The sequence below is a fragment of the Lipophrys pholis genome (assembly GCF_963383615.2).
Source record: "Lipophrys pholis genome assembly, chromosome: 8".
Lineage (NCBI taxonomy): Eukaryota > Metazoa > Chordata > Actinopteri > Blenniiformes > Blenniidae > Lipophrys > Lipophrys pholis.
In genome coordinates this window covers 26,189,570-26,208,901 of record NC_137630.1, presented here as the reverse complement: position 1 = coordinate 26,208,901, position 19,332 = coordinate 26,189,570, and the positions used below count along the sequence as shown (strand labels likewise).

Sequence of the window (19,332 nt, the reverse complement as noted above, 5' to 3'; positions counted from 1 at the left end):
TTGGGGTTTGAAAGTGAACCTGTACCTACATACCAAAGAATATGAAAATTCCCATTATAGTTCTCTATCATACAACTGTGCTATTACAGTTTAGGTCCCATTTAACTTTAGAGCTGCTTTTATTAAATGTAAAAACAAGAAAAGCACAACGTCCACTGCTTTTGACATTTTGGATTACATTAAGTTAATGATCAATATAAAAACAAAAGGAGAGAAAAAAATCTTCGGCTGTCTGTATTTTCTTCTTTTCCCAGAAGCTGGCTCCAAAAATATTCCCTTTTTGATACCACAACCCAATGCACACACTCATTTTGTTTGCCAGTGAGGTGGTTTTTCCGCTCATGTCTGATACAACTGTCGGGATGCTAAAACAAAACCAAAGATGCCACAATTCCTCATTATGAGGAAATCAAATGGCACAAAAGCCTCGTTACCATAAAGCGCAAAATAAACTGACATTTGTGGAAATAAATCATAAACTGATTCAACTCGCACTTATACGGCAGAGCTGTGCTCGGTAAGTAAACTCAGACGGATCGGGGAGGTTCAGGCGAGCTGGAAAGCGGAGATGTCAAAGACTAATTGAAGCAAACAAACACAAACAGCGAACGTGGGCGTTGACCTGGGAACTGTGTCCAGATTGAAAACCACTGTGGTTGCAGTAATAACAGGGTGCTCTTTGGCACACCGTGGCAGTGGTTGAGTCAGGGGCTGGGTGCTAGGAACTTGGGTTGGGAAGTCCCTTCTTTGATTCCTGGTAGACATTCACCTTTCTTGACTTTGTCAGCCACCTACTTTTTCCATCTTAGAACAATGACAGAGAAAACATTGTGATTTATGCCTCAGTGGGACGGGATATTGTAACAGGCCAGACGAAAACCTTCCATGTTCTCATGGTTTGGAAAACCGTTGCTGTGACTGAGGCCCTACAACGTTTATTAGATTCACAATGAAATGAGGCTTCAGGTCAGGACAGCAACTAAACATTCACCTTAAATACCTTCATTCATTAAAACGCAAAAGGTTTGACTCAGCTGATGCTTCTAAAAATAATTACTTTATGACATAATACTAGCGTTGTATTATATGATTGCATTTATATATTGTCAGTATGTGCTTTGCACAGGATGAGTGAGCAGGTTCCAGTTGATTGATTGATTTTTCCTGGTTTGTAGTGACAATGCTAATCCACCTACTGCAGTTGACACAAAGCAGGGGTCATGACATCCGCTTGTCTGATTTACATTTCTCAGAAATTACATGCGCTTCTATAATTATATGAACAGCCCTTTCCAAGAAAATTAATTAGTAACTTTTTATAATTTAGAAACATACAATTGCCTAATTTTCAACAATTGTGAAAATTATTCAGAATTCCCTTACTTCTGTTGTTACAAATACATATGTTTGTGGAGGATTACATCAAAAAAAGAAGCAAATCCAAAAAACAGAGAGATGAGTTATTGTCATTTATTTCATGAACAAATCCAAAATCATCCCTGTGAGACTGACTGCCCCTGTCATCTATCACAATGAGTACACATCACTCCATAAAGCAATGAACATGCTCTGTCTTTATCCCCAGTAACTGTGTGAAAGCTCTTGCACAATAGGGCAGTACACACAACACACAGCCTTTGTGAGCTCTCTGTTCTCCGAGCTTCAGATCAGGGCAATGAGGGGATTTTTTGTTGAGGATTTTAATGGTCACTTGCTATGTAAGACACGCTCCCCTCCATTCTCCCCCCGCTCCTCTCGCTCCCTTGGCGGTTGGCTCTGCCAGATAGAGGAACAATGTAGTCTTTCTTACCTGTCGGAGGGTGTACATTCCATCTCTGCTGAACTAAGTCTCAATCCTGCCTCCAACCCACCCCTGCTTGAACCGGGCCCTCACTGCAGCGCCGGCTCTGACTCCAGGTGCTCCACATCACACTCCTCATACCTTTCCTTCGGGTGGATTTGAGAGGGCATTGTTCTTGCACGGTTTGGCCCCGGAGAGAGACAACCATACGGCCAGTTCTCGCTCATTTTCAGTTGTTTAATCTGGTTCTTTTGTGCGTATAGTCATTACACAATTAGAATCAAAATTGCTTACAGTTTTTTGGGATTTGTAAACATCTACCTACTTCACTGTGGACTGACAGAATGATTGCTGTGGTGCATGCCAGACTGTTGGGTTGTGGTTTGTCATGTGGGCAAAAGGGAAATTCGGAGGTTGGGGTGCAAGTGTGCTATTAAGGATACAAGAGTGCAAAAAATTGTGGTGTGGGTGCTTTACAGGAAGACTGCGTTTGTCTGCACAGAGCCATCCCATTTATGCCGGTGGCTGTATGTGCAGAACAGTGAGAGGCACCCACAGTTGAATAAGAGTTAGAGGAAGAGGCCTGGTGTGTTTTACTTCTTGTGACCTGAGAATACAGTAAGCATCAGCTCAACAGCCGCAGCAGTGTTTTTCTCCAGCGTACCTCCAGGATTGTTCCCCTTGCCCTCAGGTTTTTGTTTACTCGTCACCTGTCGGCGGTGCAGAGGATGTCGCTCAGGTACGTTCATTCATTTCTCTTCCTCCTGCTGATGTGTCATGCTTTATATTTCTATTGAATTCAAAGTGTCGCTGGGACAAAGGAGATGTTATTTGTTTAAAGAAAAAAACACTTTCCTGGATTTTGTGTTTTTCAACCTGAAAAACATATTCTCTCTGGACTTTGAACAATTAATGAAACATCCTTAAGAAATTCCACATGAAAGAATCAGTAATTATAGAGTAATTTCTTCACTATATACACTGTTTTTACAATGTGAATTATATTAAACATGTATGCCTACATGTGGCAGTACCTTTAGACAAACATTTCCCACACAAGTTTGTATAAGGAAATAGACTGTATTCTATAAATTTCTGTGTTCTGGGAGTCTGTACGTCAGTTGCCCTGATGACAGGTTCTAAAACTATATGTTGGTACCAAGATGATCCAAACATTTAAGACCTGTAAATCACAGTGTGATTTGGAACAAAGCTCTATGATTGTGCCCATTCATTCACCACTATAGTAACTGCACAGCAAGTTATTATTACCAGCACCATGAACTTGGTTCGTTTTTACCTGCAGCAGGGATTTGAACCGAGACCCTCCACAAAGTTACAATTTAACCGGAACCAGCAAAACTGCTAAGAAAAATATCTGTAACACAAACATAAATGTGTTCACTGAATCCTACATTGTTGAAATTATTAATGTTGCAACTTTTTTTTTTTTGCAATTCTAATTTTTCAGTAAGTTCATAAAATATATATTAATACACTTTATCTCACTCCAACTTTCAAAAGGCTTGATGATCCCTGGTATAAATTACACACTTTGTAAATATTACAGAAATTATTTACCCAAAAAATAAATGATTACCTAAATATATATCTTACAATGAGCAATATACATTTCAGTATTCAGCATTATCAAACTAAATATAATAATAAAAACCCACTTCATCTCGGTGCACAACAGCCTGTTGTTTGTTGCTTTGGGCAACTAATTTTACCTTTTCATCTTTCATAATTCTTACTTCAAATGTATCATCAGCTGCTCCCTCGCGCTGACTGCCTGACGTGTCCTCGCCCAAAAGTACAGTCAGTAAAGTGAAGATGCTGTTTAATGTCATCCCGAATTGTTTGAATGTTTCTTCAAATTCATGACCTTCAGAGATGACACGTAGGCAAACCATAGATAGATAGATAGATAGATAGATAGATAGATAGATAGATAAAATGACGATAATTGTTAATAAACAAAAAATATATATATATATATGCTATACTATACTATACTATACTATACTATAATATAATACAATATAGGTGACCCTAAATTGCCACGACAGGTACAAAAATGCGAGTGTGTGGTTGTTTGTCAGTGTGTGTGTGTTTTATAAGCTGATGCACAAGTGCAGTAAATACCATATAAAAGTTTGTGAGTAGGTGCTCAGTCTTTTTTTAGTTTGTTCTACATTACATGCAGACTCTAGTAATAATACATCAGTCTTTACACTTACTAAAAATGACTAATGCACTAGATTGTCAGCGCAGCCGTCAGGCCCCTGTCAGTCCTGCAGAGCATGCTGTTTTCCCGTAGATTGTCTTATCAGGGCCTGGCATGGCTGCATGCTGGGATAGCTGCTGGGCGGAGTCAAATCAACTCAACTGAACCCTTGTAGGTGTCTCAAAAGAAGCCTCACTACACACAGAAAAGTCACTTATTTAGCACCGGCGTGTCTGCACCAATGTATTCTGCTATGAGAGGTCCGTGCTTGAAGGCATATTATTGACGGTTCAATGTGAGTTTGAGATTTCATTTATTTTGTGTGTGTGTGTGTGTGTGTGTACCTGTTTTAGTGCAGAAGCTGCATGGTGATGACACTAACGTGCAGCTCTGTCTCTTCACCAGGTTGATCTCTTTGTAGCAAAAGATTCTCCTGAATGTGTTCAACAGCCAACTATGTTCTCCCTCTGAGGAGAAACTGTGAGGTGAGTCTGGAGCGCGCAAGACGGTGGAACAGAAACCACAGAACACAGTCGAGTCTGGTATGGACTTGTTAATGATATTGTTATTTGTTTTTTCTAATTCAAGGTCTTAGCTCCTCCAGGCAGGCTGTGTGGGGGAGCGTCCATGCCAGCTCCTTTCCCGGGGGTCAGACCTCATGGAGGCCCTCAGGACACGGAAATGGACGTGGCTTGGCAGGAGTTGATGGCCATCACAGAGTTACAGGTAACTACTAAGTTTTTAAATGCAAACTGCTCCTTGATTTTAGAAATGATATTCTTCAAATGAATTGCTACTGCTTCTGAACTCAAAGCATTTTGTTTCTCCAATGTTGTGCAAAAATGTTTTTAAAAAAACTGCATGTGGTTGATGCATTGTGCAAGTTGTCACACAAAACTCAAAAGAAAAATGTGTAAAACTTCTCATCTACTGAGAAAAAAAAACTAAGGTAAACCAGATGAGTTTGCTTCTATAGTTGGGTTCATATTCAATGTTTGCTGGCTTTGTCAGGACCTCCATTACTGAATCTCATTCCACTTATGTATGTTATGTTGTGGGATGAATGTCAATTATGAATATGCCTGAATACGACTGAAAAAAGGTTCGGTTTTCACTGATCCTGCATCATTTTTGGATTAACAATTAGATGCCTTCATTTTCAATGTACATGAAATACAATTAAATTCTTTCTGTTGGCGATCTGACAGCGGCAAGCTGACATATCCATGGGTATTGTTGAATAGTTAGTTCAAAGAAATACATTAACCAAGAAGAGTTCACACAAGACCAACATATTTTGGGCACAAGTGATCCTCAGTCAAACATATTTACCTTAAAAAAAAGATTTCTAATCAGGTTAGAAATATGTGATAAATGTCCTTTTTAAAAAAAACAAACTCAAATTTAAAGTTCACTAATGTTTTTGGGCTTGTGACTTTTCATATCATCTGATGTATGCTGCTTTGTGTTGAAAAGCTAATACACACGGAGGTGAGGTTGGTCAACAATGGTCTGTTTGAGTAATCGTGTAGGATGGAGAGATTGTGAGGGGGGGGCACCCTACGCCGTATGTCGCTTGCAGCCCCCCTACGCTGCACAAAAGCCATTTGTTCCTGAGTGAAACCTGATCGCATCTTTGAGAGCCCTGCATGGGCTCTGGGTGGCAGACTGAAGTGGGGGGCAAACTCTCTTCTATAGCATAGCAGATGAATTGTGAAAATTGGTGAATAACTCATAAATAGAGAAGTTGTAATTTTACATGTGTTGATGTGACATTCATTTGTACCTGTCAGCGTAAACTTTGCGATGACGTTACAGGAGTTCCAGGTTCCCACTGAAGGCTCCTATGAAACAGCGCAGTACCAAAGCATGGACTCCATGGCACCTGTGGGGGATTATGGGATGGTGCCTGCCCACCCTCAGCCTCCTCCTGTTGCCTGTGAGATGAGCAGTGTGGACACTTACGATGGATGTTACCCCGAGGAGGTGCCCGCGTGTCATCTCAGCAGCAACACGGACACAATGTACAGAAACTCAGAACCTCAGCCGGGTCATCGGATGCTGCCCGCCTCGTCTCACTCGCAGCCCCCCATTATGTCGCTGAGGGAGCACATGAACATGTCGGGCACCAGCCAGGTACACAGGAGAACCAACTCCTGCCTCTCTCAGGGTCTTAACAGGCACATGTTGTGGACAGCACATGGACAAACTGCACACACTCGCTCTGCTGACGATCTAGAGTCAGACTCTGGGCTCTCTCTGGGTTCGAGTCCACCTCTGGCCTCACCGGATAATCCTGTGTGTGGGGCACCAGGTTACCAGAATGTAGATGTGGGTATGACTTATAGTGACGGTGAACCAGATGGCATAACCGAGCACACCAGAAGGGCACACGCCCATTATCAGATGGACTATCAGAGTCCAGCTCCATCTTATTTACACTCAGGTGCACATTCGTCTTATTATTCACCTCAACCTGGTTCATCTCACATACAACCAAACGCTCCGGCGCCTCGGTCAGTCAAACTGCAGGGACACGCTGCTGATCTGAGCGACATGTATGATTCTGCACAGTCCAGCAGAGGGAGCTCACAGCTTCACATCTACACAAAACCACATTTAGGTGCTTCCGCTTCTGCTCCCATAAGCAGGGACGAGAGGCGGGCCATAGCTCTTAAGATCCCCTTCCCCATGGAGAAGATCATCAACCTGCCTGTGGACGATTTCAACGAGCTGCTGACTCACTACACCCTCACAGACACTCAGCTGGCGCTGGTCAGAGACATCAGACGCAGGGGGAAGAACAAAGTGGCGGCTCAGAACTGCAGGAAGAGGAAGCTGGAGAGCATATTTCACCTGGAGAGAGACCTGGGCCAGCTGCAGGCCCAGAGAGAACACCTGGTTCAGGAGCGGCTCGAGTTCCAGCGCAGCTTGGCGTTCATGAAATGTCGCCTCACGGACCTCTACGCTGAAGTGTTTTCTCATTTACGGGATGAAGACGGACAGCCATACTCAATAGATGAATATTCACTTCAACAGACGCCCGACGGCAAAACTTATTTGGTACCTCACACGACGATGCACAAGAGGGAGCATTGTTAACCAGTGTCGCTTATGTGTCCCCCGTGGTGTAACTTTTCTTCCATTGTGGCACACGTTTCATACTTTCGCGATGTATTAAAATTCACAATTGATAGTTTCATGAAAAAATACTTTATTAAAAACTTTTTTAAAAAAGCCACTGCCCAGCAGTTTCCCAGTAAAAAAAAAAAAATCGTCAACACCAGCAGACTGTCAGCTCATCTGTGGGGAAAAGAAGAGAGGTTCAATAAAAGCAGAATGAAGCTTTTCATGGTTTTAAAAACGTTTCATTATCATTAACACTTCTGGAGCAGGTATACCTGTCTGAGCCACAGCAAGTGATGTCAGGTTTATGGAGAGCCTGAACAGAGCAAGGTTGTGACCCTAGAAAGCAGAAACACAAAATGAGTACCAAACAGAAAAACAGAAGAGACTTCATTTCTATTCACTGCATGCAATATGTTGAACTTAAGCGCATCAATTACCATTCAACATATGGTGCAAGTCATAAAAACAGCTGGTTATGGTTACTTGATTACTGTACATCGCGCTACCAGCTACATGAGAAAAGCAACAGGTACTGTCAGGAGTTGAGAAGTCTGGTCTTACCTACAGCAAGCACTTAAGCCTTTCGGTAGCTGCTGCCTGCTACCTCTGGCCTCTGTTCTCACTCTCCCCTGCTTCAATGATCCTGGCGATGGTTTTGCTACTTCTCTCCCTCAGCTTGCTTCCATGGCTAGCCTCAAAGACTTTGCATGTAAGCTAGCATCTTCCAGTAGGTCTTTGCAGAAACGGGGTAGCGTCTGTACCAGGATGATAGCATGTGCGCACCACCCCTCATTCCTCAACCAGCACCGTTATTGTACGGCATTGACCCATGGGTCGTGGAGTGTGCGTTGAGACGCGGGGGCGTGATGAATTCTGTGCTGCATCTAGCCGTTGAACCCTCCCTTTTCCCAAAATACTCAAGAGGCTAAGAATAAAAAAAACTGAAAGATGGTTTATTTCAGCATAATTCGAGGCAGTTACAAATAAAAACCAGACTTGAGAATCTACATAAAATCTTGGAATGCTTTCTTTCCAAAAAAAGAAACACATTTGAAAAAGGAAAAAAACAACAACAAAAAAACACAAACACATTTTTTTAAATGGAGGCCCTCCATCTACTGTACATCTCTTCTTGCAGCAGCTGTAACCTGCCACAACTTTTAGGCTGAGCAGATTTAGGAGGTAAACCTGCAGCTGCCCTGTCACTTCGCTTGCTCTCCTCTCCTTGCTCTCCTCTCCTAAGTAATCAGCCCTGTTGAACAATACGGAACAACATTGTTAACTGTGCACTGACTTTGTATGACCTGTCATCCAGAGTGAATTTTTTTATATGTTATCTGTACTTAATGATTTCCCGGCAAATGGTTTCACATTTCAAATTTCAGACATGCGCATGTGTTCTTACCGGGTTACATCTCAGAATCGCCCAGTACGCCCATAGCCGCCGCTGTTTGAGCCGCCGCCGCCACCACCGCCATAACTGCCTGCAAGTGACAGCAACAACAAAACATTGAGTTGACGGCCCAGAGTGTCCACTTGTAGCCGCTGTGTCAAAACGGATGCTTACCGAAGTTCCTGCCACCACCGCCACCACCACCACCAAAGTTGTTCTTCATCGGGCCAAAGTTGGAAGCTTCTGGGTCATAGTTGCCCATGTTATTGTAGTTGCTGCCCCCGCCGCCACCTCCACCACCGCAGTTGCCTGTTGGACATTATGATCAAGTTAGTACACAGTAACCAATCAATACAGCACATAACTGGTGAACTCGAACACAAATGAACTCACCATAGCCATTGCTGTCATAACCGTTTCCTCCATAGCCTCCACCGCCGCCACCACCACCCCCCTGGTTGTATCCCTGATTGTAACCACGGTTACCGCCATTATTGTATCCACCATGACCACCCGGGCCGCCCCCATAACCTATAAAACAATGCAGTATGAAGGTAAAAACCTACACAAAGCATTCAAGGTAAACCTTCATCAAGTTTACTCACCACCATCACCGCCATTGCAGTTGTATGGTCCATCTCCATATCTGCCTCTGCTACCTGAAGACCAAAACATTTAAAGTGAGTTTTCAGTGGTTGCTTACATTCAGTAAAAAAAAAAAAAAAAAAACTAAATTACACACACACACAAATAAAGTCACACCTTGATTGAAACCTCTGTCATAATCGTAGGGGCGTCCACCAGTGTTGCGGCCTTGAGAGATTTAGGAAAGAGAGAAAAAAAAAGAAAGAAAGAAAGAAAAAAGAAATCAACCTTTGGAGTCGTGTATGGACTACTTAAATTTCGTAGCCATTGTATAGAATGAATCGTGTGTACCTTGCATTTCCATACCAGCGCTCTGCATTTCTTGCTTCGTAAGGGCTTTCCTCACTTCACAGTTATGAGAGTTGATGTTGTGGTACTTCTGGACTGTGAGGGGGAGAAAATAAAATAAAATTATACATTCACCATAATATGGGAACACTAAGAGCCAAACCCAACAAATCACATTACTGCACTTACTGACAATCCTGTCGACTGAGTCATGATCATCGAAAGTGACGAAAGCGAAGCCTCTCTTCTTCCCTGAAGCACGGTCTGTCATGATGTCAATGACCTCGATTTTACCAAACTGCTGGAAGTAATCCCGCAGATGTGACTCCTCTGTATCTTCTTTGATCCCTCCAACAAAAATCTTCTTCACTGTGATGTGGGCACCGGGCCTGTTTGAGTCCTGTAATCAAACACAAATCGTCACACACAAATGTAATTTCAAATTCAAATCTAAATCCAAGCAGAGTTGTAGAATCACGTACCTCCCGGGAAACTGCACGCTTGGGCTCAACAACCCTCCCATCGACTTTGTGGGGACGGGCGGACATCGCAGCATCCACTTCCTGCACTGAGGAGTACGTGACAAACCCAAAGCCCCTGGATCTCTTGCTGTTTGGGTCCCGCATGACCTGCAGATGGGAAGAGAGAACATTGTAATGTTGTGTAGAAGGATTTCTGACCAAACCAGACTCAAGTAGGCTGGATTATTGTGACTGTGTTTACGGGTCCCATGAACTTTTCAGATCCAGAAGAAACTAAAGGTGAAGCAGCTTTTAGTTCCTACACTTCTCACCCGAGGAACAAACAAACTTCCTGCCGGCACACACTTCATCTTAAGGCTTTTACAATTATCATTTTTATACCCCATTGGCTTTATTTTCGTGTTCATAATCATTCAAGACTCTTGCTTTAATTTCTTTGAATAGCACTGACTTGCACAGATAGAAATGGGAGGAAGTTGACAAATAATGTAGCAACTGAAATGTTATTGAGCATTGGAAGATTTCTAATGTTACACATGAATACAATGGCATCAGGGAATGGTGCTACTTGCATAAATCTGCCTGCTACCAGGCAACTCTGGTGGCCTACAGATTAAGAAATTTACTAAACGTGTTTTCCTGTAGTTGAGTCCACTTACCACACAGTCTGTGAGGCTGCCCCATTGTTCGAAGTGGGCTCGCAGACTCTCGTCTGTGGTCTCGAAGCTCAAGCCTCCGATGAATAGCTTGCGGAGCTGCTCCGGCTCGCGTGGGACCTAGACAATGGACAAAGCTACACGTTAACATCCGGTCTGTACAAAACTGGGCAAATGCAACACTTTAATACATTTTAAGCATTTCATCAAAAGGATAAAACACGCGCTGGCATAAATAGTCCATTAATCGCTCTTTAATTAAACCTGCGCCACAAAAAGAGTCAGGCCGTGGCGGTGGAAGGAGGTAGCGCCGCCATTAAACTGCGCGAGCGACACTCGTGATCTATAAATACGCAACTATCAACAATAAACACGCGCCACGAATACCGGAGTAAAACATATATTACAACTTCCTGCGTGCACAGCAATAATGATACATGCGATTAGAATGCATAACAAGAAATTGTAAGCGATTGAACAAAAGGCCACGAGGCCCGACTGTTTTAAAATGGCGGAGTTACAATGTCGCGAGCCTGCTGCAGTTTCGACGGAGATCCATACACAACACCGCGTAAAAACATTCAAATAAAAAAACAAACAAACACGCGTTTATAGGCATATAACATGGAGCAAATCATTACACAACATGCATTTCGAAGGGAATACTGACGTCTTTAGACATGATGCAGGTTTATCCTTGAAGACTCCTCACGCTCAGCCAGAAGACGGAGATCTGCGACACAAGTGCTCAGCCTGCCGTTCAACAACTGCATACAGGGGTTAAAACACGCCTATTCTTCGCGGTGATTGGTCACTGATTCCCGCTGCAGTATGACGTCAATGTCAACCGAATCCTGGTTAGACGAGGACCTGTCAATCACAAGCAGGGTCCAATCATCTGGCGACAGGCGTGTTTGGACGATTGAAAACAGGTTAAGTGTGTTTTTTTTAAGGGTGAATTTCTAAATGCAGTTTTACTATAAAGCTGTCCAGTAAATGAATAAACAGCAAACGGGACTTTATATCTTCTGAGGTGGAAATACGCAGGGAAACGATACTTGATCTGTTGATTGATCTGAACGATTATGTTTTTGATTAGTGGGTGGAGGCAAAGAAGTGGATCGGCGCAGACAGTGAAGTTAGCCTCACATTTGAGGGTTCAGTCGGGTAGGAAATAGAAAAGTTACTGGACAGCACTGAATTACCTTTCCATCAAATCTGAATAGATCTTGAATTGGAAATCTTTTACGTGCATTCTCGGCGTAAAAAGGCGCAGATTAATCTACCTTTAACTGTCGAGGGTCGAGCGATGAATCGAAGTCTCACTTCACGATCGTCTCAGAGGGAAATTTGTTGACAAACACGTTTTTATATAAGTTATCTTTTCTACAGAGTCTACATACGCGTATGTATGAAAAATAAACATGCCCACGACTCACTGAATGCTGTTAAAATATGCCTCCTGAGCGTGTTTCGCAGGCAGAATGTAGGTCATCAGCTGACCGAGGGGCGGAACCTTCATTGTGCGCCGTTATCGCGCGCTTTTTACGCACGGTGCTTTTATGTGTTCGAGGCTAAGTGCTAAAGTAGCTGTAACGTTGGTCTCAGACATTGCTGGTCCACAAACAAGGGGGCTTATCGCCGCGCTCACCGGGTCACCACCGGCCATCTAGACATCCAAAGGGTAGGAAATTGCCCATGCATATATATGTGCGATGTTGCTGCGAGTATCGATTTTGTGGTTTTTGATTTCTAAGTTAGCCCAGCGTCGTGAAGCGTTAGCTTGTAGGCTAACCGCTTTAGCAAGTGGATGCCCATTGGTTAGCAACAGCGTATCCTGATTGTTAGGTGCACTTTGTACGCTTTCTAGTAACGCTATTGACACCTTATTGATTGCATCGGGTGGATATTTACTCGTAGACGTGTAGTCGGGGTGTTGAGTTACCGGTTTTTCTGGGTTTTTTGTTTTTTTGGTCATGGCCATTACAGGTTCGAACGACAATGAAATAAAGCACGGTAGCCATTTACGCTAGCACTGGCGTTACCAACCACCACCTTAAAGCAGCTTTGTGGATAATCTTATGTGGGAAAACTGAAGATGTGTGTTGTTTGTGAGGACCCCTTCTTCGTTTATTTGAACGTCTTGCTCATTTGTTGTTTTCTTCCTGGACAGGGAAGTGCCATTGGCCTGCAACAAACTTTGCAATGGGCAAAAAGTCTCGCGACGAGGAGTCATCATCGTCTGATGAGGAAGAATATGTTGTGGAGAAAGTGCTGGACAGGAGGGTGGTGAAAGGCAGGGTCGAGTTCTTCCTCAAGTGGAAAGGATACTCCGAGTAAGTCCCCCCCCCCCATAAAAATAATCGCCTGGTATCTCTGTTCTTTCAGCAAAAGAACAAGCTTTGTAAGAATCGCAAACACCTCTTCGGGCCTGTTATGTTTCATCTGAACTAAAATCCTCATCAATATCCTACAAACAGTCTCCAGCCCGTATGTTGTGACTCAAAGTAACAAAGGAAATCACTGCTTCCTGATTCAAACACACAGGACAGCCATCTGTTGACTGTTAAGACCAACATTCTTTATTTACACATCACATAATGATCTCAAGTTGGGTGTTTTATAATTTCATTAAACCAGGCTTTAAATTAAGCACTGGGTGAGCCACAAATCTGTATCAAGTCTACACTGCGAGAGCACTCCTTCTGGTTAAATAAGACAAAAGCACATGTGCTTAAATTCAAATGTTCTAACCCACAGACACAAGAACTTCTCTTTGAAGTTGTTATTGAAAGTATCCTTTAGACAGATATGCATGTGGGAGAAAGTGAAACGATGTTGACAACACATAGGGAGATTAATGTCTGTTGATTTGAACAGAGAAGCCTTAACCACTACCTGCACCAGGATTTAAATTCCTCTGAACCGCAGAAAATCTCCACCTCTGACTCTTCTGCAGGTTTCTTCTCGTTAAAGGAGAGTTGTTGTTGTTTTTTTCGTTCTACTCTCGCCTATATGGTTGCTCATGTGGAATTATTAGGTTTCCTTGCTATAGAAATAGAATTTCATTATATGTTTTTTTCTTTTCTTTTCTTCAAAGATGAATTTTCTTGACGAAAAAATGTGTGCTGTTTTCTTTCCCTTTGTACTTATGTACATGTGACCACAGATTGAACAGCCCCTGCTTATTATGTAGCTCCGAAGCATCTCTGAAAAAGAGAGTGCCAGATTTGTTCTGTTCATACTGACTTGCTGTTTTCTTCTGCAGCAAGCACAACACATGGGAGCCGGAGAAGAATCTGGACTGTCCTGAGCTCATTTCAGAATTCATGAAGACCTACAAGAAAGGTGGAAGCACTGCAAGTGGCGGTGCTAGTGGTGGTGGCGGAAGCTCCACGCCAAGCAGCGGGGCCAGCAAGTCAAACACAGGCTCCTTGGGGCGCACCAAAGACTCCAGCGGCTCCAAGAAAAGAAGCTCCGACGACGACGAAGAGGGCGGTAGTAAGCCCAAGAAGAAAAAGGAGGTAAGCAGTGAATTTGTAAGGCTTTGCAAAGTTGTATTGGATGGCATTTAATAGCATCCACACATATATCAATTTCCTGCCCTCATTATTACACTGTGTCATTTTTACATCCATTCATATTTGATGTTGCTTTATACAGTTCAGTGTGTGAAGGACTACAGCACACACATCTAGATTCACGTTTACAAGCATTCAGAAACACCAGTGGAGGAAACGCACCCAACTTGGGCTCAAAGTGGATACAGGACGAGAGTTCTGGTCACTGAACCCCTGTACGCCTTAGCAGCATGACGTAGATCTTTTTGTGATGTCTTTAGCTACTGGAGGTTTGAGCTGCATGCACTGATCTGTACTCGCTCTTGTGTGAGGCTAACACAAACCTGCGTGCTGCATAGACAAGATTCTACTTTGAATACGTCTCATTTGTTTATCTGGAAGTGGATGGGTGATTCATCTCAAACTGAAAAGAAAAGTTGCTGCAGTGATGTTCCTTTAAGTAGCTTCCTGCTGTTTACATCTTTTAAATACAGAAAGTAAACACTGTTTTTAAGGTTTCTTTGCGGGACACGCAAAACCGGAGAAATAGCTTTTCATTTTTGATTTGTCAAGACAGCGACTTACTTTTTCCGACTATTTACATGATTTCAATTCAGTGCTAATTTCTCTTGGTTATTTCTAAGTTTGGTTATGTTTTTTGGAGAAAATCTTTGTGTGTTTAAGTTTGTGTTGTTTTCTTTCAGGATGAAATTCTAGTTGCACGTGGCTTCGAGAGAGGACTGGAGCCAGAGAAGATCATCGGAGCCACAGATTCATGCGGAGACTTAATGTTTCTTATGAAATGGTAAGGTTTCCTTTGATACTATTAAAATATTCTTACAATATTTCCACACAATCCTGAAGATCGGGGCTCAAAATGCACATCTCCGATACTTTCTTGTGAGGTGAAATGTCCCACTGTGTGTTGATGGAAGTGCTCTGTACTTGTTCTGAAGTCCACAAAGATTCCGGTGCATCAGCACAAACTTATCCTGCAGCACTTGAATGAAACAATTGTTAAATGCTCATGTGGAGTTTGTTTGTAAATAAAACACCGAGAGCGTGTTAATTAGTTAAAATTATTGTTAAAAGTAAAAATAAAAAATCTATTCTTCTAAAATACTAGGAATGGCTCATAAATGCCTGCATTGGCTTTTAATGCGGTACTTATTATTCATATTTCTGCAGTGGCCTTCTGCTCCTCTGGTTACTGTGTGTTAACCTTTGCTACCGTGCAGTGGTCGCAGTTTGTCGGACGACTGCATGCAAGTTGTAATGGGATGATTCGTGGGAATGACAGCTCTCAATGTGTCACATTTCTACAGGCAAATGACCCATTAGCAGCACTAATAGTCTAACTGTCCATTCATATACAAACAGTAAGCCACGCCGTAAAACTTTATGTAATTGCATATTATGTGGATGGATATATGTGGCGGCTCATCTCGCGCCGCGCGGCCGAGCCCCGGCTGCAAGGTTAAAGTCAAGTGAATTTTATTAATGTGACATTATCTAAAACAGGGACATATCTATTGGAAGATTAAAGGAATAATTAATGGTACCATAAACAAGTTCACAAGCCACAACTGGCTGTTCCTGCTCATTAGAAGCACCGACCGTAATTCTGCAGTGAGAAAATTGAGTCATTTAGAAAATAATTACAGGAGTTGGAATGAAATGATTTTCATAAGTAGGCCCAGCAGGATTCGGGAGAAAACTGATGCAGCCGAGAGAAGAGTGAATGAATTTCGACAGAATAGAAGGGAATTCACCATGTTCTCATCTTTTAATCAATACGAAACGCCTAGTGTTTTTTATCTGGTTAAATGAAAGTTACCAGTTTGTAAAGAGGAAGGGTGTAATTTTCCTAAACTGCTGACACAATGGATTTCTTTCTTAACTGAGCAGCTCCTCTGAGGATAATAAAGTTAATCAAATATCAGGGTAAACACTGATCTTTTAATAATCCTTAAACTGAAACGCATAAAAACAAAACAGACATAATTAAAAAAATATCCGTATGCAGTCGACTGAGTGTGTGCAGTAAGAGTGAGTTTCAAGGTGTTCTCTTCTCCCACAGGAAAGACTCGGACGAGGCCGACCTCGTACTCGCCAAGGAGGCCAATCATAAGTGCCCACAGATCGTCATAGCCTTCTACGAGGAGCGCCTCACCTGGCACGAAGACAGCGACAAGAAGGAGAAGGATGCCGTCAGTGCGTGAGTGCCTGGCCCCGGGGCGGGGGGGGGAAACGGGACCTCCTCCACTGCAGGGACAACCTTGAGTCAGACATTTTTCACACACACACACACGCCCCACCCAAAAAACTCCCATCCTTCACTTTTACCATGTCCAGCAACGACTCAAAAAAAACAGCGGACACAGTGTTGTTAACTCCATCCACGCCCCACTGGACCACAAGGGCCCGGGTTGCTGAGAAGGATCCATCACAGAAGCTGCAGTCGACATGGCTGATACTGCTACTGGGGAGGGTTTCTACCTTTTTTTTTTTTTTTTTTTTTTCCCCCATCTTTGTATTCTCTACCTTCTTTTTAATGTCTTAACATGTTCTGTTTTAGTTCTTGCTGGATACTGTTGTTTGATGCTATTTGCCTCTACGAGTACAAGTGGGCATCTTCTAAAAGTTAGTTTAAAAAACCCCCCCCAAAAAAACCAGTGTGTCCCTTTTTCTCTGTGCGTCTCTTCTGACGAGACCGAGGATGTGACCATGCAATCGACGTTCAGGAAGTAACCACCACAGCACTGTCCTGGCTGCAGAATCGCTTCCTTTTGGTTTATTTGATCATTTTTGTAGATTGTTCGGTTTTACCCCCAGGATGTAATGCCGCAATTTGAAAACGTTTTAAGACATGATTTGTAATGTTCATCATATGCTTGTTTCTCATTTAAGTTTTAAACCATCACTATTGTGTGCTTTTTTTAATGTCTATACTCTCACTGATTTCAAGTAAAGGAGAATAAAACACATTTTGCTCAGTTTTTAAATTTCTTTTAACTGTCATTTCCAGGTTAGACAATCCTCAATTTCCTCTGAGATGACACCAGCATCACTCGAGTCTGCCACCTTGTGGTTAAAAAAAAACCAACTAAACTATGACAACCTGACAGCTTTGTTAGAAATACCCCAAATAATGCTTTTTTCGTAAACAATGATGAGTGGTAAAATTCATCAGCTTGAGTGTTTGTTCTTGAGATTTGAAGATCAATCTGGAACAACACGCCCACGTGTTTTCCAGTGAATTCAAATATTTTGTGGGACCTGGTGTGTGTGATCGTTTCATCTTCACCGGAGCTCGCCGGCTTGTTTTGGATGGACCTGTAGGACCAAATGTTTTGTGTCTACAAACTGAGATCTGCTGTGTCTTTCTCATTTTATTCCCTTTTTTAAGCTGTGATTTTCTCTTCTTTCATACATACGGTAACATCCTTTGATATCGCTTAAGATTTTTTATTTTATTTTTTTTGGGGTGTCATTTCCTTTCATCTTACAAAATAAATGCCCCCAATTTTTTTGCCAGTGCAGAATTTTTAAAAAAAAAAGTAGACTATTTCTTGTGTGAAAATGTTACAAATGTGTACAGTAGCACCCTTTAATAAACATTTTCAATGTTAACAGTTGCTGTCAGTTGTTTTTGTTTTTATTTATTTTTTGGTATGCAAAGGGTTAATCTTGAGTGGGGCACTCTGGTTCGAATCCCAGTTGCTGCAGGCATGACCTCCGGCCCCAAAACTAGTCTGGTGCAGATTGCAATGACTTTCTGTGAACAAGAAGTGGCCCAAATGCCTTCCCTTTAAGAATTTAAGTCCACACTGCAAGGACAAATAATTCCATACATTTTCTTTGAATGGAACAAACTGAATCGTTCCTGTGTGCGATTTTTTTTATTTATTATTTTTTTTTTTTTTAAGTTTCCCTGAGCAAAGCACCAGCTGCTGTCAACCAGCAGATGGTGCTGCTAAACAATCCCATCTCAGCAAACCTCAGATTTCTGCAAGTCATTCACAGCTGAACCACTTTTTACTCCTGAAAACCACTCATTCATCTACTGTTCATTCAAACTGGATGCTGGACTAATGTTTTTTTTACCTTATAAGACATTAACAGATTAACAGAAAAATACATGCAAAAACTTTGTATGGTCTGTAATTATAACAGTTTAGCACTAAAGCCTATTACTTCTCAAAACATGTGTTAAGTTTTCACCCTAATTTTTCAGGGATTTAATCTCAGAAATGAAAGGAACAAAATCTTGTTTGGAAAAGGCATTGCCAGTCCCGCACTTTAAAAAATAGTGTGTTATTATAGGAGGGCATATGTGTGAATGCAAGGCAATAGAGGCTTTTGCGCAATAAAGGCTGAATGCTGTGCATGGTTAGTTATGTGAAAAGCAATTAACTGTCTTTCAATGGATGTAATGATGAAGCAGTTAACATAATTAGATTGTTAAGGCCACAGTTTGAATCTCAATTCAAACAAAACAAGAATATGAAATGTTAAATGAAAAGAAGAGAGTCCTGCAACCACTTTACACTGTGAGAACGAGCCTTTTCTTTGTCTCAATCTTACCTTCATGGCAGAAGAATAATGTTAACTTATTAAGATCAGGGATTTTTACGATTTTCTATTTTATTTTATTTTTTAGTTTGTCATAGCAGAATAGTGTCTTTGCTTCAGGTGTCAACTGCAAGATTGGCTATAAAGAGCAGTGAACGTTGGATTTCAGTTCTTCTCTCACCACCATCTTTTTCTCTCCTGCTCCCTTTTATAGTGACTCACACACGCACACACACACACACACGCACACACACTCACACACGCACAGTGCTGCTTGGCTACGTCTAAAGTGATGGAATTTTCCTCGCAAAAAGGCTTTTACACTCCAAATGGAATGCAAAGGTCACTAGTAAATATCCAGCCCCTGGGACCATTAAGCTGGGCAAAGGGAGAGAGCAGCAGGCTGTTTTATGGAGCCTGGAGCCGTGTGCTGATAAACCCAGACCCACTGGGTTTGGTTGGGAAAAGCCACGGTGGCACCCGTGGGAGCTCTGCCGGTGACATACAGATGTAAAGGTGCTTCTGGTATTTGAGCATAAACAGAAAATCTCTTTTCCCGAAGGTAGAAAACTG

General features: G+C 42.2%; 3 protein-coding genes across 12 annotated transcripts; 2 read left to right on the top strand and 1 right to left on the bottom strand.

Annotated features, from left to right (window-relative positions):
* Positions 1-1,604: 1,604 nt before the first annotated feature.
* Positions 1,605-8,184, top strand: nfe2 (nuclear factor, erythroid 2). 3 transcript variants are annotated; one of them, XM_080469336.1, is made up of 5 exons: positions 1,838-1,917; positions 2,304-2,540; positions 4,437-4,516; positions 4,620-4,757; positions 5,850-8,184. In XM_080469336.1, the coding sequence occupies exons 3-5, from the start codon at positions 4,469-4,471 to the stop codon at positions 7,131-7,133; spliced, it is 1,470 nt and encodes a 489-aa protein (XP_080325462.1). In that variant the 5' UTR covers positions 1,838-1,917; positions 2,304-2,540; positions 4,437-4,468; the 3' UTR covers positions 7,134-8,184. The 3 variants fall into 3 exon arrangements, with proteins under 3 accessions (XP_080325461.1, XP_080325462.1, XP_080325463.1); XM_080469335.1 differs by having other exon boundaries at positions 1,605-2,540; XM_080469337.1 differs by lacking the exons at positions 1,838-1,917; positions 2,304-2,540 and adding an exon at positions 4,214-4,326 and having other exon boundaries at positions 5,850-7,754.
* Positions 7,224-12,151, bottom strand: hnrnpa1b (heterogeneous nuclear ribonucleoprotein A1b). 7 transcript variants are annotated; one of them, XR_013935546.1, is made up of 13 exons: positions 12,064-12,151; positions 11,295-11,494; positions 10,628-10,744; positions 9,969-10,115; positions 9,676-9,886; positions 9,505-9,582; positions 9,316-9,366; positions 9,159-9,212; positions 8,947-9,084; positions 8,728-8,862; positions 8,566-8,644; positions 7,433-7,496; positions 7,224-7,334 (listed from the first exon to the last, which is right to left on the bottom strand). XR_013935546.1 is itself a non-coding variant. In XM_080469339.1 (12 exons), the coding sequence occupies exons 2-11, from the start codon at positions 11,304-11,306 to the stop codon at positions 8,577-8,579; spliced, it is 1,026 nt and encodes a 341-aa protein (XP_080325465.1). In that variant the 5' UTR covers positions 11,307-11,494; positions 12,064-12,151; the 3' UTR covers positions 8,087-8,412; positions 8,566-8,576. The 7 variants fall into 7 exon arrangements, 4 of the variants coding, with proteins under 4 accessions (XP_080325465.1, XP_080325466.1, XP_080325467.1 ...); XR_013935548.1 differs by having other exon boundaries at positions 11,911-12,120; XR_013935547.1 differs by having other exon boundaries at positions 7,227-7,334; positions 9,490-9,582.
* Positions 11,536-17,822, top strand: cbx5 (chromobox homolog 5 (HP1 alpha homolog, Drosophila)). Of its 2 annotated transcripts, none has more exons than XM_080469344.1 (5): positions 11,536-11,556; positions 12,798-12,960; positions 13,893-14,148; positions 14,889-14,989; positions 16,265-17,822. In XM_080469344.1, the coding sequence occupies exons 2-5, from the start codon at positions 12,830-12,832 to the stop codon at positions 16,404-16,406; spliced, it is 630 nt and encodes a 209-aa protein (XP_080325470.1). In that variant the 5' UTR covers positions 11,536-11,556; positions 12,798-12,829; the 3' UTR covers positions 16,407-17,822. The 2 variants fall into 2 exon arrangements, with proteins under 2 accessions (XP_080325470.1, XP_080325469.1); XM_080469343.1 differs by lacking the exon at positions 11,536-11,556 and adding an exon at positions 12,078-12,308.
* The last annotated feature ends 1,510 nt before the right edge of the window (positions 17,823-19,332 follow it).

Bases quoted from the DNA above. Each gene is read 5' to 3' on its own strand.
- hnrnpa1b (XM_080469339.1), bottom strand. The intron at 10,116-10,627 runs GTAAGTGGACTC...TCCCATCTGCAG, and splicing joins GCAGCCTCACAGACTGTGTG to GTCATGCGGGACCCAAACAG. The intron at 9,085-9,158 runs GTGAGTAAACTT...ATTGTTTTATAG, and splicing joins CTGCAATGGCGGTGATGGTG to GTTATGGGGGCGGCCCGGGT.
- cbx5 (XM_080469344.1), top strand. From the start codon at position 12,830: ATGGGCAAAAAGTCTCGCGACGAGGAGTCATCATCGTCTGATGAGGAA. The intron at 12,961-13,892 runs GTAAGTCCCCCC...TTTCTTCTGCAG, and splicing joins AAGTGGAAAGGATACTCCGA to CAAGCACAACACATGGGAGC. The intron at 14,149-14,888 runs GTAAGCAGTGAA...GTTTTCTTTCAG, and splicing joins AGCCCAAGAAGAAAAAGGAG to GATGAAATTCTAGTTGCACG.
- nfe2 (XM_080469335.1), top strand. From the start codon at position 4,469: ATGTGTTCAACAGCCAACTATGTTCTCCCTCTGAGGAGAAACTGTGAG. The intron at 4,517-4,619 runs GTGAGTCTGGAG...TTCTAATTCAAG, and splicing joins CTCTGAGGAGAAACTGTGAG to GTCTTAGCTCCTCCAGGCAG. The intron at 4,758-5,849 runs GTAACTACTAAG...ATGACGTTACAG, and splicing joins TGGCCATCACAGAGTTACAG to GAGTTCCAGGTTCCCACTGA.